Source organism: Aspergillus eucalypticola, assembly GCF_003184535.1.
Source record: "Aspergillus eucalypticola CBS 122712 chromosome Unknown BO83scaffold_27, whole genome shotgun sequence".
Taxonomy (NCBI): Eukaryota; Fungi; Ascomycota; class Eurotiomycetes; order Eurotiales; family Aspergillaceae; genus Aspergillus; species Aspergillus eucalypticola.
The window spans coordinates 133,816-154,864 of record NW_020290301.1 but is presented as its reverse complement, the minus strand read 5'-3'; the positions used below and the strand labels follow the sequence as shown (position 1 = coordinate 154,864).

The window sequence follows — 21,049 nt, the reverse complement described above, 5'->3', positions numbered from 1 at the left end:
GCGAGAATGAGGAGTACCGGGAACAGAAAACACAGTAGCTAGTATCTTTATTTCCCCTGTATAAGAGGAAGAGGGGATGTGAGATTGGATACGATGACAAAGAATGTCTATCGGAATCACAACCCTGGCCGATTCACTCATGACATCTCCAATGTTACTCCCGATCAGCGGCCCAAACAAATGTTATTCAATAACAGACAGGCCCTAGTTCTGCACATAAGTATCTATAGTGCATGCATAGTATAGATCAATTAAGAGGTAGAGCGTTCCACGAAATAGAGGCACAGCTCCAATTGAGACTGTGTTATCACTAACAGTCGCAACGATGGTACGGCTTCACCCATGTTCCAGTCTGTCACCATTATACCACTTAGCTACCATGAAACCAGACATAAACGTCTCCCAACGACACGTAGATTCCGATGGGTATCTGTATACGATGAGAGAGATGATGATCAATAATTGATGGCGACATTAGCGAATATCTCCTAAAAAGTGCTAGTATTATATATGTAGGATGTGGGTATTGTCATAACTTATAGGGAGGGGTCGTGTATTTTATAGTATCGTGACGGGAGATACCCCTTTAAGGACTAAGCGGAGATATTCAGTTTTCTCGGAAATGCCAGTAGAGGGTACCTTTACTATGGTGCGCACCGAGCTTAGAGTACCAGAGTGGTGCATACCAAGGCATTAAATATATGCCTTGCATGACCTTTCTCCCCATAGCCTCACCACATATCCGACGCCAACATGTAACCGAACAACTCCAAGACACCCCCAGTTGTAAATGCATAGCTATAAAGCTCTCCATGAGTAAGACGGCTTGGTGTTCTAAATTCTATGCAAAGGGAGCAAGGAATACTCGTATTCCGAAGTCACTACGGAAGTCTAGGCTTCGGAGAGTTTGTGGCGTATTTGTCATCTCGGGTAACGTTAGTTACAATGACGCGATCAAATTAACACTGACAGCAGGAATTAAATGATCCATTGAGTTCCGCCCGCACATATTTGTCCTCTCATGGTGATCCTAAGGAAACGAACTTATAGTAACCTGAAATCAGTACGAGGCAATCAGATTCAACTCAGAGATAAAGGGGATGGCTATCCCCGCCCTTCAAGGCTGGCACCCTGGCGAAGTCGCCATCCAACGCCAACTGGGCTACGCGACCGCCGTATCGTCTCATTGGACTGCGGTCGAAAGCCAACTTCGTGAACAACATCAAATATTCCATACCTCGAATTTGCCGTTCATTCCACTCACGACTACCGATGCTGATGGACGGCCCTGGGGTGGAATAGTTGCAGGATCGACGGGCACTGTCGGATTCGTAGACAGTCCAAGTTCAAAGTCGTTAGTTTTCCGAGCACGATTATGGGAGGGCGATCCAATATTACCGACTCTTCAGCGGTGGGGATTACTGAAGGATATCACCAATCACCAAATGGAAGGCCAAAGATCAGAAGAGAGGTCACTGACAGCTGGGTTGGGGATAGAATTCCCGACGCGGAGAAGGAATAAGTTTGCGGGGAAAATTCACATGGTAAAGGCTATGTCGCACCACGATTATATATTTGAAGTTGAGATTACTGAGGCGTTGGGGTAAGAGTCTCATTTCAGCTTGGTCAAGGCCAGAACTACCGGTACTAAGGGTAATCACAGCAATTGTCCAAAGTATATAAATGTGCGTCAACTTGACCCGTTCCCGTGGGCGAAACCACACCTCGTTTACCAATCACTGCATATGGCACCAACGGAGACGCTACCCCCTGAAGTGATTGATATGATAAAATCCGCCGACACGGTCTTTGTGGCAACAATGCACAGACCTGACGCTACCTCCGCAGCCATGTTTCCCTCACACGCGGGCATGAACTCTCGTGGCGGCTTACCCGGGTTTCTACGGGTGAAGCCATCGGACCGACGCAGCGTTGTCCTGCCTGATTACTCTGGAAACAGATTCATGAACAGTCTTGGCAATATTGAATCAAGCGGATTAGCAGGGTTTACGATCATCTCGTTCACAACAGGCGACATCCTGTACTTGACCGGTACAGCAAGGAATGTTGTTGGGCAATCTGCTCTCAAAATAATGTCTAGACACGCAACAGTTACTGTTCTAGAAACCACGGGATTTACGCTTGTTCGGAACGCACTACCCGTGAGGCAGCGCATTGGAACGGAAGTTGGGCGCAGTCCTTACACCCCCAAAGTCAAGTATTTGGTCGAAGAACGACATGAAGACGCGACTGGTACACAGGGACAAAAGGCAACACTAGAAACGGGGAAGCAACTCTCAGATGACCTGGCCGTTTTCAGGTTTAAGGTAGTCTCTAAATACGGCATTCAGCCGTTAAGGGTCCGACCAGGTCAGGCTATAGTGCTAGATTTCATGGACTGGATAGGTCCACCGCAGTATCAGCATATGGCGGATTCAGCACCTGGGTCGATAAATGATGACCGTGTGCGAACATGGACAGTATCTAGCGCACACGAAGATACCGATGTCACATGGTTTGAATTAACAATGCGGGAGATGATGGGTGGTGTTGTGACAAAAGCTCTGTTTGATGTCTTGAGGAATTCGCCGCCAGATAGATGGGATTATGCTATTCCTCTCGAGGGAGATGTTGTCACGGATATTGTGGGTGTAACAGGGGATTTTGCATTGAACAAAAAGAAGGTCAACCTGCTGCTAATTGCTGGAGGAATCGGGATCACGCCCTTTCTAGCCATACTCAAAGCACTGGGTGCGCGCGAGAACACCCCACAAGGTGACATTGTGCTTGTGTTATCAACAAGAGAGCCGGATGTCATGCTTACACTCATCGAAATGGCTTTGGATAAGGTTTCACCGGCTGTCAAGGTAAAAATAGATCTATTCACCAGCCACTCTGTTAACCTAAATACGCGAACGCCAAGCAAACGATGTACGAGCGTCGCTATATATGAAGGTCGAGTTGGGCCAGAGTATTGGAAAACAAGCGCCACAGACAAAGACGTCTTCATATGTGGACCCAAGGCCTTCGCAGACGCTGCTGTGGATGGATTGCGGTCCATCGGTGTGCCAAACGAGCGAATTCAGCGGGAGGGATTCTATTAAGTTCCATAAATCGTATCGTCAGAATATGTGCATTCAGACCTGCTGGTACAGCATGTAGTCAATAGGATGGGTGGTCTCGAACGAGACCGAATACAATATATCGCATCTGGTCTGATTACATATAGACAGCAATGGCTATTACTACTTATGAAGGCCAGTCACTCAAGAAATGATGCCAGTGCAAGGCTCCTGGCACGATAAATAGGCGGTACCACTGTCTCGTGACTGGCACTGTACCCGAGAGTAGGACACATTGTCCTACGTACAGATTCATAGTAAGGCACTGAGGAAGCTGTCGGGATACTTCCATCATATTCACTATGATAATGAAGCACTTTGCCACCCGCTTCATAGAACGGTGTCAGATCTGGCCACGTAGTGTCGAGGGAATCCTCATACATTTGCCAGCCCCACTCTACCCAGTCCTTCAGTGTATCGGAGGTGATATTCTCGAGTATGGGGAGAGGATCAAGTTCCAAAAGCTGCAGAAACTTGGTGATATATTCTCCGCCCATGGAGTTGATATCCAAACCCCAAAGTTTTGTCGCTGTGTCCGAGTACATTGTTTCTGCATCCCAGAAAAGCGCCCAGGCTGGTGTGACTGATACACCTGGTCGCCATCACTGTCTTTCATACCGCCGAGGAATTTCTCACACACCTCCACCGCCTCGGCGGAGATGGTGGGATTTTGTACTGTGACAGTTGTTGCGGTGAGGTTGGGTCGAACCTTGCAGAGATCGGAGCGCGAGACCACTCGTCGCATGCGTGATCGTTTCGTCAACGAATGACTCCAATCTCACATTGAGAGGGGTAGTATCTGAGCATTTTCTCTATAACATTGGCCCAGAGATGCATCGTCATCTGGAGAGAGTACCGGATGGCTGGGCACCAATTACTACGGCATCAAGCTGGTCATCGTACCGTTGGCGCTGGCTCCACCCTTCACCGGCTTTCCTCAGAGCAGCTTTGGTAGTAACTTGTACAGCCTTTGGGCCGCTTCGTCGTTTGTCATGTTAAGCAAATTACATTCGAAGTGCTTCCTGATTGTAGCGAGCTCGTGGTGAGCTCCATAGCCGAACATGTACAAGTTTTGCCAGTCCAACATGCCGTTGACCGGGAGCAGAATGTCATCAACCCCCATATCAAAGTTCCCAAACCCTTCATCTGTTGAGCCGGAAACAGCTCCGTACATCACACCCCCGGGGAGCTGCTGCATGTCTTGGTTGATATAGTAGTCTGTACCGCCGGTGTACAGCTATCGATTGGCAAATCTATCTGGGGAGGGCATCCAAAGCGCGTCTGAACGGTGTCGTCCCGGCTATCATGGGACTAGCTCAGAGTATGTTGCCATGTTGAAATATTGCAATAATCGATTGTCATGGCTGGATATGTCGCCGAACCGCCAGTAGAGACGTTTTAGACAGGGTGAGTAGAGAAATGAGTGTGGCTAATCATAATTCCAGGGTAAACATTATCGACAGGCGACTTAGATCGAGCACATGCAGGAGTGCACACATCACCGAGATTAGTGGCAGCGGTGACGCCCTCAGCCAGAATTACCCCAAGAGCGATGACTAGCGGCAGACAAACCCTCTCAGATAATAGAACGAAAATGCGTGGAATGGACTGATGGTAGGCCACCGACGCATGCAGACTGTGATTGTGGTGATTTAGGCATGTGCTGATCTTATCATGTTGAAAAGGGATGGACTAGTAGCTCCAGCTTGCTTCATACAGTTACATGTCTCCCACACCCTCTATTGCAGGTGAAAGATATGTATATTTTATACATGCTTTGCTTGTTACGTTTGCATGTGTAATCAAACATAAAGCCGACCTGACTGATGTCTCTTCTAGACTCTCGATGACGCTTTTTGAGGACGCGTTGCTACTTCCGAAACCGCTCCCTGCGCAGAATCATGGTTCATCCAGGTGCACAGGGGGCCTTGTCTCGTGGAGAACGCTTTCCCGCATTTCCTCATGCCGGGGGGTCTTTGCGAGAAGCCGGCTCGGCCCGAAGGTCGATACAGTTTGATCAAAGGAGGTAACACCTTCCCAACTGCTTAATGACCCCCTGTGTAATAAGTATAACAGACACCAGCCTTTGGGAACCGTTGGAACGTGTCATATCTTCTACGTGTAAAATATAAATGGGATCATTAGTAACGTCCAAAGGGGTGTCGTACTAGGCATATCCTGTGGACAACTGTTTCAAATGCCTCTGAAGTGGCGTAAACGGCTTGAACGTAGAGCATCCTGAAGTAGATATTTGAACAATACGATGATGTGTCATCCAACAAACAGAAAAGAATCTCAAAAGCCGAGCCGAGAGTACTAGGTTCATTGGCATGCCCAGATACTATTTGCGTTACTATACCATGCATGGAGCACATAGCTCGCATATCGCTTTGTTCTCTGATGAGCCTCCACTCAATGCGCTCAATTGGTGTAGTCAGAGCGCGTATTGAACCTGAGCAAGGCGCAGAAGTGAAAGATACGCCCCCGAGGATTATCTTGTCCATGCAAAGTATAGGAAAGGTAAGAGAATCCACTAAGGGGGAGTAATTTGGACAAAGTTGAAGATATTGAGGAAGTTAGAGAGAATCATGAAACTTCAGTGGCGGAGTCATCGCCCAGTCGGGTAATGCAGTGCCGCCTGAGGCAGACACTTCTGATCACGTCCCACGTGCTGCGTCCTCAGGCATCATTCTTCCATCACTGAATGTGTGTTTGGCTTCATTTTCCACTACTGTCTGCTACTAATTCATGATCTTCAAGCGGGAGGAAAAGAAGTACAAGAAGTAGACCGCATGAGCGAAGCATGGGCCATGGAGTAGCGGGCGTAGTGATCCATGAGCTTCTTGATGAATTGCTGCAAGACCGCCATAGAGTGTTTGTTAGCTGAACTACGGAATCAGATTGAATCACTTGATGCCACTTCTACGACCGAAAAGTGCTTCGTTTCGAACATGTATGTTACTCTTGACTCGCGCATGTGACATCACTTCACGTTCGGCAAGTGACCCTTACCGTCTCCGCCATAGGCCTGTTCAGACCAAGCCGGAATCTGTCCACCCGTGACATCTTGTCCAAGACGAGCGTGTCCACCCGCAGGACATTCTCGCGATAGAGGGTCTGGGATTTCCAATCATAAGAACAGAGCAGCGCTCGCTGCATACCACCCTCGCTGCCGCAAAGTAGCATTGCCACCGGCGGGCGGCGAGCCCGGAATAAGGTGACGGTCAAGGTGTTCGTATCAACCAAGGTGAAGAGCTTGAGCTCTCCATACCGCGAGTTTTGGGCAGCGGACACAAACTGTGCGGTGGATTCTCTGCAAGTGGGATCTTTCCCCACGCACTCACCGTTCTGGGATACATGAAGCGAGAGATCGCTGGAATAGGGACTCCACTTCAAACGGCCGAGGTTAATACCGAAGACCAGCTGTTCGATCTCACCAATCTCCATGTAGCCCTCAAATCCGAACAGCCATGGCTGTGACGCCCATGTCTTCCCAACATAAAGAATGGATATTAGGTACGGAGACACCAACATGACCAAAATATACAGGCCTATGAATATCCACCCGATCACAGTGAATGCAAGGTAGGCGTCTGTTCCTGTTCTGGACCGGGTAATTGCTAGCGACATAACGCCTATAACAATCCAGCCAGGAGTGCTGCGAAGAACAAATCTGGCTACCGAACGTTTTGCCGTCTTACGCATCAACATGTTAACCGGCTCCAAGGATGTCCAACGAATCGGAGCACCAAAAGCACCACTCATAATCACAGTGTCTTTGCCACCGAAGCCGACAACTTGGCAAAGAGGTTCAATGTCCCAAAGATGACTGCCCCAGAAGTCGTTGATCTCATACCAAGGCTGGTCGATGTTTTGGGTAGCATGCATACCAGCCTCTCAAGCACCCGATCGCTGTCGTTGGCCCAAGACAATCGACAAAAGGCTTCAAAGGCCGAGTCATTCGGGTTAACACTTGGACGACGTCGTAACAAGCCCATCAGGGCGTACGAAAGGTCTCCTTTATAGTACCTCGTGGTTTCACGGTTCGGAAAGCATTGTAAGGCGATGGAGACCAGCTCGAGAGGGCTGAGTATAATTGAACCTTCATAATGATCAATAAGCTCCCTTGAGACAGTGGTGTCTCCCCAGGCTTCAATTGCGAAGTTCCGCTTCGATAGAACCCGGAAGGAATCTGGGGGACAATCACGCTTGTATATGGAGATTGGTTGGCCCGATGGGCTTAGGAGGACCTCAGGAAAGGTCCACAGTCGACTTCCCAAATGACGGAGCATTTCACCTTCCTCTGACTTGAGACCTGGAGAGGGACCAATAATCACCACCAAGGCTTGGGCACCCCGCACGACGTCGCTGATCCGGTAGATGTCTTCAAATTGGTCGTCATCATCAGGCATGCAACTGCACGCGATCCAGTAAGCCGCAACCCCTGCCGTCCGGATAGCAGCTTTAGCAATGCGATGAAGTTCATCCATGTCTTCGTTCGACTCATGACTGTACTGCTCAGTGGTATAGCATATGAACAGATACTCGAGGCTGCCATACGCTGCCTCCCATTCTTCGACGTTAACGATGACAATTACCCCGTTGTCTTGAAGCAAGCACAGCCGTCTCGGACGTAGAGGCCGCTTTGATATCCCGTTTGCCAACTGGCGAGAACCCGGCAGACTGTTAGTGCTCGATGGTTCGACCTCGTGAAGATTGGTTGAAGCCGTTGAATAGCCCCAGTAGTGATACTTGAACTGTTCGTAATGGCCATTGTTTCTTAACTCTCCACCAAGATCTGTTGGAAGAAATAACTACATGATGTCAGCCATGTTCACGCACATGGAGCTAAAAGCTGTTTTACCAGACCAGCGATGGTCACACAGGACGGAAGCCACTCCAAGCACATGCTAACCCTTGACCATGCGTCCTGATCATTCTGAAGCTGTCGTCCCAAAAGCGAGTACACAACTCGAAGTATCGTCGGGGTAGTCTCCTCAATTCTCTTCCGAGCCCAGGTCGAGTTGGCGGGGCCATGGCATATATCCCCGGACGCTTGAACTACCAGTTCTACTAGTCGCCCATCCGTAGCACTCAAGTAACGGTCATCTTCACGGCCTATCCACACGCGCCCTAAGCTGTCTTTGTGACGGTACTCCTCAACGGATCTGTATTTTCTTCCTGGCCGATATGTCGCATAGTGTGTATCCGAATAAGATCTGGGGTTCAGGTATATCTCATAATACCTAGGACTCTTTTGTATCAAGATCAGTATAATGCCTACAATGGGCAGCGAGTCAACCGACCTTTGCGAGCCAGTCCGGCCTTTCGAAATCGGTAGCCATGCTTCCGCTCTGTGTGTTGGATAGTTAGTTCCCTTCTATCTATTTATCAGAATGTCCGAAGTGAACCTTACTACCAAGGAAACTGTGCTGCTTCTACCTGGGCCGTGGTCATGGATATGCCCAAGTTCAAGATCAGACTGCATTTCTCTAGGAAGACTTGTTAATTACGATGAGGGGACATGAGATAGGAGCCATTCAAAAAGTCGTGTCAAAGCTTTCGAGAGGGAGAGTCTTATGATCAACAGCCGTTTGCCCGCGGTTCAGCTGAACCATGCAGGCGGCTTAGTCAGCCAGGACGCAAGGCTGAGAATCACCTCGTGACGAGTTCTCATTTGCGAGGTGGTCAGAGATTAGTGCGTTCAATGGGATCAGAGAAATCAGGCTCACACTGAATGATCTTCTCAATCATGAGTTATACTTCTTAGTGTCAGACAACTTAGGCCCAATCCTTGATGTGCGTTATTTAAGCTGAGCCAATTAGAGTTTAAGTACTTTATAGGGTTGAATTTCATGTACATATATGTATATTGGTAAATAGAGGACTTTACATCACATGCAGAGCTGATTCACTAGTACTACTAGTACCAGAAATAGTAACCCATCATGTGTATTGTAAGACACTACAGTGCCAGTTTGCTTACTCTGACTCTGACTAAACTATCATCTTTTTTTTTTTTTCAGCCCCGGTCGGGGATGACCCCGTTCGATTACTTCCTGACCCCGCCACGCGTGGGTGCCCCCTCGTTACTGTCTCTTGACCCCGGGCAGGATTCAACATCAAGCAGTCAATATGTCGTCTATTTTTCAAGATCGGTCGCTTTTGGATCCTTTCAAGCGCGAAGCCTTCGGCAAACCCATGCTTCTGACCCCCCACACGTTCACTGTGGACGTACTAGATTCGGTTCAGGCGCCTGATGGTAACAGGGATCGTCCCAGATTTGCATTCAGCATATCGTAGCTAACACGACGTTCAGGTTGTTACCAATTAATTCCGCGAAAGGTCACCATGCCTGAACTAGGGAAATTGCCTGTACCTGTACTTCGAATCATGTTGGTACATCCACTAAGTGGGATCGCTTGCGACTAATATGCTATAAAGCTTCTCGCCCCTGGATATGCCAAGTAGCACCACTGCTGAAGGACTTCTCTGGCTCTTTGATCACTATGCTGCGCCGTCTGCATTCCTTGCGGGCAGATTGCGGTCGGTAACGCACTCATTTGGAGCTTTGAACTCCATAAATGGCTATAATTGTATGTAAAGTACTATCTTCCATGTTTATTCCGATCAATAACTTGCACATCATGTTAAGGCTCCTGGTTCCACTATTTGTGTAAGAACATCACGGTGGTTCATGATGCTCCTGGCAACGCGCGGATATCCGATCCCAGGCCGGGAGCACCACAGATGCAGCACGGCGACTCGACGTGGATACGGTCAGGGTATTTTTTGCGATGGGCAGTGGGTTCGAATTGTGGTCCAGAAGTGACGCTTCTCTGTTTCGAAGCGTCAAAATCTCTCAAAGAACGTCTCAAAGATATTTCACCATCGTCAATACCAACCAACGTCGTCCGTGACCCGTACAGCCTCTTTGCTATCATCTTCGAGGAGCTGTCTCTGCAAATGGACAATACGGTTTGGGATGTGATGGATGTGTTTCGCCAGATCGAACTGGTATTCCGTGTCTCTAGCCAAGTGTACCTGGGTAGTTACTGACCTTCCTAGAACACCCTGACCACGATGAAGGACAGGGAGTCTTTCACTGGGCTACATAATGTTTCAAAGCATATCCTGTTTCTCCAGGAGAGCGCCGAAGCCACAATGCTCACTTTGAAAAAGCTATCCTGGCATCATCAACGGATCCTAGAGAACATCCCTGACGGGGATCGCCATGCCACTGAAATGGCACAGGGAATGCTCACGCACGTTGAGACCCAGTTCCAGTCCATTAGTCTGCGTTTGAAGGGTCTTGAAAAACGGATGAACAATATCATTGCATTAGTATCATCTATGCTTTTCCTTGAATACCGACAAGGCGCATGGAGACACTAATACGCACTACGTACTTTAGTCCTTCCACCTCGTCACGCAAGACGGCAATCGAATTATGCAGGCGGATAGCAGTTCCATGGCCACCATTGCATTCGTCACACTCGTATTTCTACCAGTGTCGACAGTATCAGTGAGATCTATCTATCCAATCTGTGGCTATGAAAACTTCTTGCTAACCCTCTAGACGATATTTGGAAATCAATTCTTCAATTTCGACCCTGTGATGATCCGTATATCCCAAAGCTTCTGGATCTTCTGGGTGGTTTCCACCCTGCTGACCCTCCTCGTTCTTCTCGTGTGGCGTGTTATCACTAAGGGCTTGCCGCTCGGATTGTACGATGCTTTTAATATGAGAAGTGGGTGGTGGAGTCGGTAATAGCCATATTTGAACTGAAGGCTCTCTTAATCAAACTACCAAAGTATAGGAACGCAGTAAATGTATGGATCAGAACACCAAGTTCATGATATCATTCTCTTCAATTACTGCAATGTTATAAACCCAACTGCCACACCTTCACATTATTGCTACATGAAATCCAAAAGAAAACAGACCAGATCGACTAGATAGCTTCTGCCTTAAAGCATTTCCTCGTTAGAGCCCGTAAGTATGTGAGCCCGCTCATCGTTCGCAGAGGTTGGCCTGGATAGGCCATAGATGCCTAATTTATGCACCTGCATACAACAATGGACAATGCCTATGGATTGCCCCGTTATGCAGATAGCCGGCACCACTATTCGAGGCACTATTGTCTGAAAATCTATGATTCCGCCCTCCATGTCTGTTCTCTGATTCATGCTATCACCAACGAGAAGAGATAGACTGTGGGAAAAGAAGAAGAACCCCCCGACAGCGAGAGAGGGAGCTCCATTCTATTTGTCCGTCAGCACCTCAACTATGCAATCAGCAGGCCATGGGGAGCAGCGCACCATAGAAGAGCGTCGGGCACTGTTTAGCTTCCGGATGATTGTGTATATCTTGAAGATAACATGTAGGGAAGCGATCATAACGAGACCGTCGAACGCAAGTTGAAGCCCGTAAGTCGAATGCTGATAGTCTGGGCCGTTTGCAGAATATGACAATAACGAGGTAATGAAATGTGCGATAGAAATAATAATGAGGCTCACCAAAGTACTGCCGTGCATTTTTGACGGAAGAATCGTCTTCCTAATATCGTTACGATTCTGCGTCTTGTAGGTATGTATGAGCCGGTATAGTACATTCAGAATAAGGATACTCTGCAGATATGTGCAGATCTGAGCGATGACTGTCGTGGCTTCATCGTTTTCTGGTTGTACGTCCCCCAGATTTCGAAATAGCGAATAAACAGCAAATGCTATATGTCTAAAGTGAATTATCAGCCAAGGACATTCCTGACCGGTATACGAAATTCACCACGTAGGCCGATACATTGATTGACTTAGAAGGAGGATGAAGAGAGATTTGAACGGTATTGTTTTTGGATCATGCCTCGGCCGTCTTATCAGACATGAACCAAAGACAGATCCCAGAGAAACAATTCCAGCTATTATAGATAATACTAAAGAGACAATGATTCGCGTTTCATAGCTTTGTGCGACCATATTGTGTGGAAGGCTAAGGGGACGGAGAAGTGCACGCTGTTTTATGGAGGTTTATGGAGAAGCAAACCGTCTAAGCTCTCCATTGAATTAATTTGGAACGGAGGAATTCGACTGGATTTATTCTATTCCCTTGTCGCGGGGAAGAAAGACCCAAGGCTGGAAGTGCTCCATCATGAATGGCTGGCCCGGCGTTAGCGTGGGGCTGATCTGACCAAGGTTGCCACTTTCAACAAGGCAGCCTCCATCCTCTGCCTCCCGATGCCTTAAGTTCTTGCCTCCCTGCTCCCTTTCTTTCTCTGCCTGTTCTCAGTTACGTTATCATCCTTCGGATCTTGGATTATTGACACCGATCCCGACAACAAACTATCTGCTTAAATATGATGGCTCCAAACCAGGTAAGCCGGTCTTCCGCCTAATTTCACACAACTCCCTATCTTAAAAGACATCATGAAGGGTCATCAGCCCAAGCGACACGGAGGGGGATACGTCCCAGCGGGCGCCACATATCAACCTCGATATCAGTCCCGTACAGGTGAAAACACCGGCAATTCGAATGAACCATCTCAGAATTCCGCCGTTTCTGAGCGACCTAGGACCTTTCCCATCCAGCGTGGTAGTCATGGAGGAAGCTATATGCCTGGAAAGGGTAAAGAGACCCCGTGAACTAGGTCATAGAGCTACGAGAATCCCGCGGGGCAAAACACAAGTCAAGTATCGTTAGCTCTGCGAGACTACCCCGAAATGCAAGTGGACATGGTTCAGATGGGACAGATTCCAGACAGAATTTTCTTTTGCTTATTTTGAGTACAACCCAATCTGCGCATTGCTCGGCTATTCCGAACAGTCTCGGGCAATGCATGATGGTCAACTCATCGCTTGCCCTCCTTAATGCATGTCACTTAAATCTAGACCATAGCTTCCCTATTCCGCATTCCTGTGTTTGGACAGCTAGCCCAGCCTAACCTTGGGTTACCGGCTCTTACCCCTAGGCTGCACCAACTTGGGTTCATGGTGAGATTCCCAGTTTTCCTATTTCCGCTCGCAACATAAGCGCGTTGGCCCTCACATGGAGCCGGATAAGAATCTGGACTCGGAGTGGTAGATTTATACTCGTGTCATTTGGGACACCCAAAACCGCGCCGTAGTATCCTTTCTGTAACTTTGCTTAATTCATTCTGTATCTACACGCGATAATAGAGATGAGTAGAGAGCTGGGACGTTCAGGCCGTTCACTCCGACATTATAGTAATGAAAATCCCAAAGAGTAAGCACTGATTCTTGTGGCGTAAAACTTGATTAATGCACTAACACTACAGTGTATCCGAAGAAAGCCGGATACCTTGCTTTTTTGCAGGCGAGGCTGCAGATTCGCTCCGAAGGTGGGCCAAACTCCAGAGACTGATTTGACAGCGACGCCGTGCTGTTCACCCTTTACAAGTCAGGCGCACCCGGACGCGGCATTTGGTGCATATTAGCGGTGCTCTGATTCGCAACACCCTACCAATCATTGCATATCCCCGTGTTTGCTTTTTATCTCGGGAGTTGTAATTGGGTAGCTTCCATAAGTTCATTTTGACCGTAATACAGGCAAGGGTTTTGGTCTCCTCAGTCACATGGACGCCTAAGCCTCGACCTCGCCCCTCAATGACTCATTAGGAGAAAAATACTTGTGATTGAGTGGCTGACCACGAGCAGATCCATCCTGTTGTATGTCCGTGTTCACCCACTTTTGTTTTCTGTTGGGTTCAGTGCCATCGCCGCTTTAACTTCACTTCTTCGCCCTGTAATCTGTTGAGGCATCACTCCAGCCAGGGTCAGCTGAGCCTTTGCCTCCTCTTCTTCCTGCGTGGTCTCTGACCCACCACCTCCTCCCGCCAACCAACCAACAATCCTCTTAAGATCTAGATGGATCGAATACATTCTTTCCTCGCTATATCATGACAAAATTTGCCAGAAGCCAGATAATCTTCCCCCAGTACCCCGCCGTTCCAATTCATATTGCTAACGCGTCGTTATGAGAGCATCCTTCAACCCTATTAGGCCCAGTCTTGCCAAATGCTACAGTACCTGCCCTTGTTTCTGTATCCTGTTAACCATAATCATAATTGATTTTCCCATTATATACCGAGTGATACCGATGTTCGTTTTCACCGTTCAAATAAAAACATAAAAAAAAAAATACCATACAAGAAGAAAAACATAAATATCTCTCAAAATATTTAAATGTAGAGCATAGTTTTGCTGAAAGCTAATGTGTCGTGGTGAACTGCTTCAACCAGTCGATTGGATTCACATCAATGGTAGTATCGCCGGCGGCAAGGTCCCTGGGTTCTCGGGAGGATCACATATCTTGAATCATAATATTACTCTCGAAGTGGTTTAGAATGATTGGTAGAATTGTTATCAGATACATCCTCACACCATACGACCATATATACGATTGAGATACAAGATTTAGGGCCCCAATAATGGTACCTGTGTCCACGGGGGATGCTTCGGGTTTTCTCGAGACATGGCCGAGGCGTTGGCAGCAGCTAGAACCGTTGATGCCGTCTATATCAAGAATAGAAATCCTAGTACCCTTATGTAGGGCAAATATTTTCGGAATTTCGTTATAAGTTCTAAGTTCTCCAGATTTCAATAGTGGAAGAAAATAAGATACCCTTCTATATCCCAGTATTCTACTGTAAACCCAACACCGCTTTGTCGTGGAACCTTATAGATTCGTCCCAATAGCCTACTGAAAGAGAAAAACGTGCCATCAAAAGCCCCACTGATTCAACCAGTTAGACATTTGACTCAGCGATACCGGTCCAAGAGAGGCCATGGTCGGACTGACTTCCTTAGACCGTTCGACACTCAATATCGGGCCCTGATGACTGCCACCAGCGATGGCGCGGTAGAAGTCCAAGAGCTTGAGAGCTGGTTTGTCAACGAGATCATCCGACGAGGAATCCTGGACAGATCCTAGTGCGTTTATCCAGTCCACAAACGACACCACTTCTACTGGATACCGTTTCTGGATGGCCGGAATGAGATCGGCCCAGGGTGCCTGGAATGGATTCGTGAGATGAAAAACCGCATGTTCAGAAGCCGACCTTGCTGCTTCGAGACGACGGTGGTGCAGGATCTCGATAGTGATTTTTGCAAGGGTGTCCTGTTTATCCTGTTAGTGCATACGTGAAAGAGAAGAAGAGAAGAAAGAAGGGAAGATATTCCCATTCGGGGCTCAAGTTACTCACCACGGCAACCCAATCCACCACAAAACTTCCCAGTTCCCCAGGGACTTGGCGCATGGAAATAGATGTCTTCACAATAGTAGGGAGCCATTCATGTGGGTTCCATAACCCTAATTGACTATCCGGGCCCGCAATCTGTCCAACCCGCAGGACACTAGTGGGCACCTTCGATCTCCGGGATGCCTCCACACAAATCCTCTCGCCTATATACTTGGATTCACCATAGCCTTGCTCCAGAGTCGAATCCACGGTCTCCATGGGCACTTCCGGAACCGAAGATTCTCCTGCGGAAGAGGGCTTCCAGGCGGATACTGTACTGATGGAGGAGACAAAGGCAATGTGTGTGTTGTAGCGGCTTTCAAGACTAAAGTTGATGAACTCGCGAACGCTTTGAATGTGGGGATCTTCGAAAGTTGAGACTGGGTGATTGAAATTGACCTTCCATGCGTTGTGGATGACCATGTCCACCGAGTCCAGCAGTCTGCGGTACACAGCCTCGTTCAGACCGAAATGTCTCTCCCCGAAGGATGTATGGAGGAACTCTACCCTACTTTTATCAGCTAGTAGAGCAGTGTCCAGGCCCTTTTGTGCGAAACCGGCCGATTGGCGATCGACGGCATCTTCTGTCCGGTTCAGACAGTAGACCTTTGCGACCTGCGCATCGCAGAGCAAGCCATACAAAAGGTAGGTCCCAAGGGAACCGGTTGAGCCGGTTACGATGACTGTCGAGCGTTCAGGAAGATCTCTGGCTCCCAGGATACGGACCGGGAGGTCATCCGTGTACTTGTGAACCAACTCGGCGATTTTCTCAGCACGGGACATGACTGGGATGGAGGCCGTCTTTTCTTGGAGCACTTCCTGCAGCAGATAGGTGAGCTTTCCTAGTGTGGGATGGGCATAAAGCTCCTGAACATTGAGTCTTTTGATATCCAACTCTCCGTTACGTGCTTTGACTGAGCTTCCTAAAGTCTTGCTGAGCTGTATCACACGCATTGAATCGAGGCCCAGTGTGTAGAGATCGTCGCTGTCCTTGAGGTCCTGCGAGCGACCAGTGAGCGATGAGATAATGCTTTGCAAGTAGTTACGCAAGCTTTCGTAGTCTGTTGCCGCTGGTAACTTCACTTCGACTTGCTGTTCATCCTGTGCGGCATAGATCGCGTCAATCTCTCTTGTGTAGGCCAAGTTGACTGCGTGTCTCTGAGTCGTTCCCTTTGGAGTCAGTTGAAATGGTTTAGTGGGAGAAGCGAGTAGAATCATATGTTTCATAATTTGTCCGTACTCCGGAAGTATCTGGTTGGCGGCCTGGACCAGGGGCCAGATGGTCGCGATGAAGCTCGGCTCGTCGATGGCGTCTGTGGCCAGATCTGAGGAAGGCTCAATGAGCAAACAGGTCTGAAACCGGCGTTGGCCGATGACCAGCGCGCGATGCACAGACGGATGGCCCTCTATGACTTTCTCTGCCGAGATGGGATTCAGCTTCTCTCCATTGCTGAGCACTATCACATCGTCGAATCGTCCATGATACCGCCACAGGTTCGGGTTGTGGGGGTGTCGCACATACAGATCCTTGGACCGGTATTCCTTGAGGTCGGGATACGTGTGGAAGACCCCATGCATGAGGCGGGAGTTCTCGACTCGGGGAATGACCAGTTCGTACAGCTCATCCCCAATGTCTTGCATCTCGACACGATAGGCCGGGTTCCATTCAAAGTATCCCCAATCGTCGTGGTGCTGTGGCACCAGCGAGCTGATAACACCCATTTCAGTGGAACCGATAGGGGTTCTAAGTTGGGTATACTGGTTCAGTTTGGCCCCGACTTCTGGGGCTAGAGGTGCTCCGCCATAACAAATAAATTTAAGCTTGCTGAAGCATGCTAGGGCTTCATCCGACTCACTCATGTCTTCCAGGATGGAGGGGGGTAGAATAGTAACGGTCGGGCGCGTGTGATGAAGAATGTCGATCAAGAAATTGACCGACAATGGCTGGTCAGGACTGGCCACGAAGGGAAGGTTGTGGAATATGGATTCGAAGAATGAGACGAGACCCATGAGATGGAAATATGGCGTGACGGAGAGAACTAGGTCCTTGGAATCAGGATCGGTTGAGGCTAGATCGTTGAAAAACGACAAGGAGCGGCCTTCGGGACGCGGTATAAACGCGCCGTAGTCCATAGTGCCTAGGAATCCATGGGTTAGGTATACCGGTTTGGGCATACCTGCAGAATTGACGGGGGATCATCAGCCGTACATTCAGGGGCAATGGGTTCGATGTTTAGTGGCTTCCTCTCGCCTCCCTCATACCTGTTGTTCCCGAGCTGTGGATGGCAAAAGCAACCCTATTTTCCATTTCCTCAAAAGAAGGGGTCCAATCATAGTGAAGGTGACCTGTGTGGTCACGGTCACTAAACAATTCAGCGACACTGGGTATTTCCAGGGAGGGAATGGCCTTGCTGAGACCGGTCAACCGCGAGACCAGCTGTTTCTTCTCCTGACTAAAAAGCAACCGTGTGGTCTGGGTTGCGTGAAGGACATGGTTGTATGCATCGTTTGCCAAACGAGTCGAAGGGAGAAAGAGCTACACCACAATCAGTTGTTGTCAGACTCCAGTACAGATATTTGCCACACGCACAGTGTAATTAGTTTTGTGGCAAGCCAGCATGAGAACAATGTAGCGGATATCGTTGCACCCTAGGTATGCAATGGTTTCATTGTTCGATTTACCAAGATGCTTGTTTAACCACCATGCCATGGTGTTCACCGCACGGCACAAGGCCTCAAAATTCACTTCTCGAAAGCCGGCCGCAGCGTGCGTGCCATTGGGGGTCAAGCCAAACAGTTGAGTTGGACTTGTGACTGCAATCGCATCGACATGAGCGGCAAGGAGTCTCCGAGGAGCGCGCCCTGTGACTAGGACAGCTTCCTTTGCAATGGTCATGTTTCTTATGGGATGGCAGGCAAGTAAACTAAGTGTGATTTCACAGATCTCGACCTACGGATGTCAGTCGTCCAATATATAGTTTCCAGTCGGTAAGTACTCTATAACCAGGAAGATCTGAAGAAGTAAACAACGCGCGACTGGGGCATGTCCGTGTTTGCTTGTCTCTGCTTTCCTCGATAGCACATCTCGTTGTCTCCATCCCCTTGCATCCACAATGTGCCGATTCCATACCAATGCGGATTGGTGGCTAGTAGAGTTGGTATTTATGCTCCACAACTGGTGCATAAGAGAGGCAGACACAATACTGCGGGAGTGCCGTTATTCCGGCCTTTTTTATGCCGCAAAAATACTGTATAGTAGTGCCGTAACATATATCCGGGCTGTTCATACGTAAAAGTGTTACATCGTCCCCACATTGCAGCACGGTGGTAACATATTCGATATGATAGAAGGTGGAGTGTTTACGGCTACTAAAATACTAGTAGCGATCCACGGTCGCGCGGCCCACCCCCTCCAAAACACCACCTCCGATCTCCTGGAGGAGGCAATTCAACCACCACAGATGCCACCGAAATCAGAAGCAAGAAGATAAGGTCCTTCGAGCCATAAGCTATTCAAGAAGACCAGATCGCTAGTATTCTTCAGGTTGCGCAGCTCTATAATATCCCTCTAACTACTCTTCGGGCTCGTGGAGCTGGACGATACAACTACCAAAGAACTCAAACAGAGAGGTTTTGCCTCCAATTTGATCTTTATGGGCGGAACGCATCTCCACGCATGCTATGAAGATAATTTCGTTCCCTGTACCTGGAGGATTGAGGTCAGCGATAATGGCGGGACTACCGATCTATTTGGGCTTCGATAGCTTCAAAAGCACTTCATCCCGTTGGTTAGAGGCGGAGCAGTAGGAAATACAGCCTCCTAGTCCTCGACGGCCATGGCTGTCATCTGACCCCCCAATCCGACCAAAAGTGTGGTGAAAATGAAGAATCCATCCTATTGATAGACCTGCTTATTCGTTCCACCCGCTTCAGCCTCTTGGTTTTGGTTGTTCTAGCGCACTTGAACCGTTTAGATAGCGGCGATCTCTCCCGGGAAATGGCTTTTCCACGTTGGTTTGTCTGGTAATTATTCGGAACCTTATGTTACTGAGCGGCGTGAGAAGGTAAATACCCCGGGTCGCAGCTCATCATGGTCTGAAAAAAGGTGAGCGTGGTCTAATATTCTGCCAGTCATCTTACTGCCCTCTTCAGACCACGCTGAGCTGTTCTTGGCAAAAGCTCATCATGGTCAAGAATCTTAGTTTTAAACCACGATGAGTCTATAATAAGCTATATATCAGAATTTTTAAGGTAATTAGAGATTTTAGAATACTTAAAATATTTATTAGAATATTTTATTAGAGAATCTTTTTTTATAATATTCTTAAGCTTAGTTTTGAGATGTGCATTATCTTAGTATACTGAAAATATATAATTTTTATGAAAATCAAAATCCTCATCATGGTTAAGATGGAAAAGGGTTATTCCATATTTAGTGTTAGACCACGCGGGGTTTATTTCAGACCACGCCGAGCTGTAAGAGCTCCTATCGCTCAATATTTGGCATTGTATGTTATTATTCCACAGCTCTTGCTGCATAGTTTCGGGGGTGTCCTTGATGCAATTACCATAGGATTTGTCAAAGACGCCAAGCCGCGTAAGCAGGTCGTGGGTGAGCGGATGACCCTTGTCCTCAAGCCTCAAGGGACCACCGGGCAGCCCACAGCTATGCGGCGGTAGAACTCCCGCCAACCATACACCAGCCACTTTTGTTCCTGCTCCAGACTTTCAACGTATCTTCCAGACATGAGTTAAATTATCAACTTATATCTTCCGATTATACATCAATTGTTTTAGGGCTAGCTCACCCCTTAGGGTATACTTTATCTTGCACCTTCTTTTGTCTCCCATAGACGCAGATTATTTTGTCTGTTTGACAGCGACGACATGGGCTTTGTCCATTACACTTTTGTATTTAGTCAACTATACAAATAATACTAATGGCTTATGTGGGATATTCTTCTAATAATATACCTTTGTATTCTTAAGACGGCAATGATCGCATGCTTTGCAGACACGCTTACGGACCTTATCGGACTGTGAATGATCGGAAGAAGGCATTGCTCGGGGGCGCATGTTCTGAGTGAAAATGTGCGTAAATTCGAGAAAAGGATACGTTACGGAAGTGCAAAATGGAAGTAGAAGGGAGGGGGCCCTGAAGATATTAAGATAAGTTAGGGATGGCAAAAAGTATAACTCAATGGATGGAACACACTTTGCGCCAAGACAGCTAGATTTCCGAGTTTCAATAATACTTAGATGAGATCACGTACAAGCTAAGATGGGGCTAGGAGTTGTATTGCCGTGGCACAAATCATGTGATCTTAAGTCAGAACCAGTAGTAGTCGTGACTTTTCTAGAATATCTCCACTCCGGGTGGTAAACAAGCTCAATTAGGTTTATTCTCAATTATAGATACTTATATCAGGTTCTCGAATTTCGGCCGGCCCTTTTTATTAGTAGGCCATGTGGAGGTTCGTTCGCCACCTAGTATTCGGAAGAAGATTATAGCATGGATAACTATTGCATTCAGAAATGCATGCATAATATCTTGTGCTCCCAGCCATCCACATCCACTGAAAGAGATTATAGGGCTACTTAAGAGTAACCTGTATGAGGTCAGTCTTATGACAAACAGGGGATTGGAATTGAATGCTTCTCATGTAACAATCT

The 21,049-nt window shown here is 47.9% G+C and overlaps 7 protein-coding genes across 7 annotated transcripts; 3 read left to right on the top strand and 4 right to left on the bottom strand.

Moving 5' to 3' along the window:
* Nucleotides 1–1,029: 1,029 nt before the first annotated feature.
* On the top strand, nucleotides 1,030–3,156 carry BO83DRAFT_367929 (putative oxidoreductase, FAD-binding). The gene is made up of 2 exons (XM_025529785.1): nucleotides 1,030–1,603; nucleotides 1,664–3,156. Exons 1-2 carry the CDS (start codon nucleotides 1,101–1,103, stop codon nucleotides 3,102–3,104), a joined length of 1,944 nt encoding a protein of 647 aa, XP_025384482.1. The 5' UTR covers nucleotides 1,030–1,100; the 3' UTR covers nucleotides 3,105–3,156.
* Nucleotides 3,157–3,266: 110 nt separating this feature from the next.
* Nucleotides 3,267–3,667, bottom strand: BO83DRAFT_392069 (tannase-domain-containing protein; the record flags this gene model as incomplete). The annotated part of the gene is made up of 2 exons (XM_025532923.1): nucleotides 3,267–3,335; nucleotides 3,371–3,667. The coding sequence occupies 2 exons, from the start codon at nucleotides 3,665–3,667 to the stop codon at nucleotides 3,267–3,269; spliced, it is 366 nt and encodes a 121-aa protein (XP_025384481.1).
* Nucleotides 3,668–4,763: 1,096 nt separating this feature from the next.
* BO83DRAFT_119268 (uncharacterized protein) lies at nucleotides 4,764–5,201 on the top strand. The gene has a single exon (XM_025526001.1). The coding sequence runs from the start codon at nucleotides 4,846–4,848 to the stop codon at nucleotides 5,137–5,139; it is 294 nt and encodes a 97-aa protein (XP_025384480.1). The 5' UTR covers nucleotides 4,764–4,845; the 3' UTR covers nucleotides 5,140–5,201.
* A 909-nt stretch (nucleotides 5,202–6,110) lies between these two features.
* BO83DRAFT_401898 (uncharacterized protein) lies at nucleotides 6,111–8,467 on the bottom strand (the record flags this gene model as incomplete). Its single annotated transcript, XM_025533493.1, has 5 exons — nucleotides 6,111–6,983; nucleotides 7,013–7,786; nucleotides 7,829–7,920; nucleotides 7,965–8,303; nucleotides 8,425–8,467. 5 exons carry the CDS (start codon nucleotides 8,465–8,467, stop codon nucleotides 6,111–6,113), a joined length of 2,121 nt encoding a protein of 706 aa, XP_025384479.1.
* Nucleotides 8,468–9,054: 587 nt separating this feature from the next.
* BO83DRAFT_344991 (uncharacterized protein) lies at nucleotides 9,055–10,943 on the top strand. Its single transcript, XM_025528735.1, has 8 exons — nucleotides 9,055–9,079; nucleotides 9,149–9,384; nucleotides 9,442–9,517; nucleotides 9,567–9,718; nucleotides 9,778–10,139; nucleotides 10,191–10,466; nucleotides 10,537–10,647; nucleotides 10,702–10,943. The coding sequence occupies exons 2-8, from the start codon at nucleotides 9,258–9,260 to the stop codon at nucleotides 10,891–10,893; spliced, it is 1,296 nt and encodes a 431-aa protein (XP_025384478.1). The 5' UTR covers nucleotides 9,055–9,079; nucleotides 9,149–9,257; the 3' UTR covers nucleotides 10,894–10,943.
* An 879-nt stretch (nucleotides 10,944–11,822) lies between these two features.
* BO83DRAFT_119181 (uncharacterized protein) lies at nucleotides 11,823–12,201 on the bottom strand. The gene has a single exon (XM_025526000.1). It carries the CDS (start codon nucleotides 12,096–12,098, stop codon nucleotides 11,907–11,909), a length of 192 nt encoding a protein of 63 aa, XP_025384477.1. The 5' UTR covers nucleotides 12,099–12,201; the 3' UTR covers nucleotides 11,823–11,906.
* A 2,658-nt stretch (nucleotides 12,202–14,859) lies between these two features.
* Nucleotides 14,860–18,272, bottom strand: BO83DRAFT_453074 (putative NRPS-like enzyme; the record flags this gene model as incomplete). The annotated part of the gene is made up of 4 exons (XM_025536890.1): nucleotides 14,860–15,255; nucleotides 15,341–17,553; nucleotides 17,639–17,912; nucleotides 17,967–18,272. The coding sequence occupies 4 exons, from the start codon at nucleotides 18,270–18,272 to the stop codon at nucleotides 14,860–14,862; spliced, it is 3,189 nt and encodes a 1,062-aa protein (XP_025384476.1).
* Nucleotides 18,273–21,049: the final 2,777 nt, after the last annotated feature.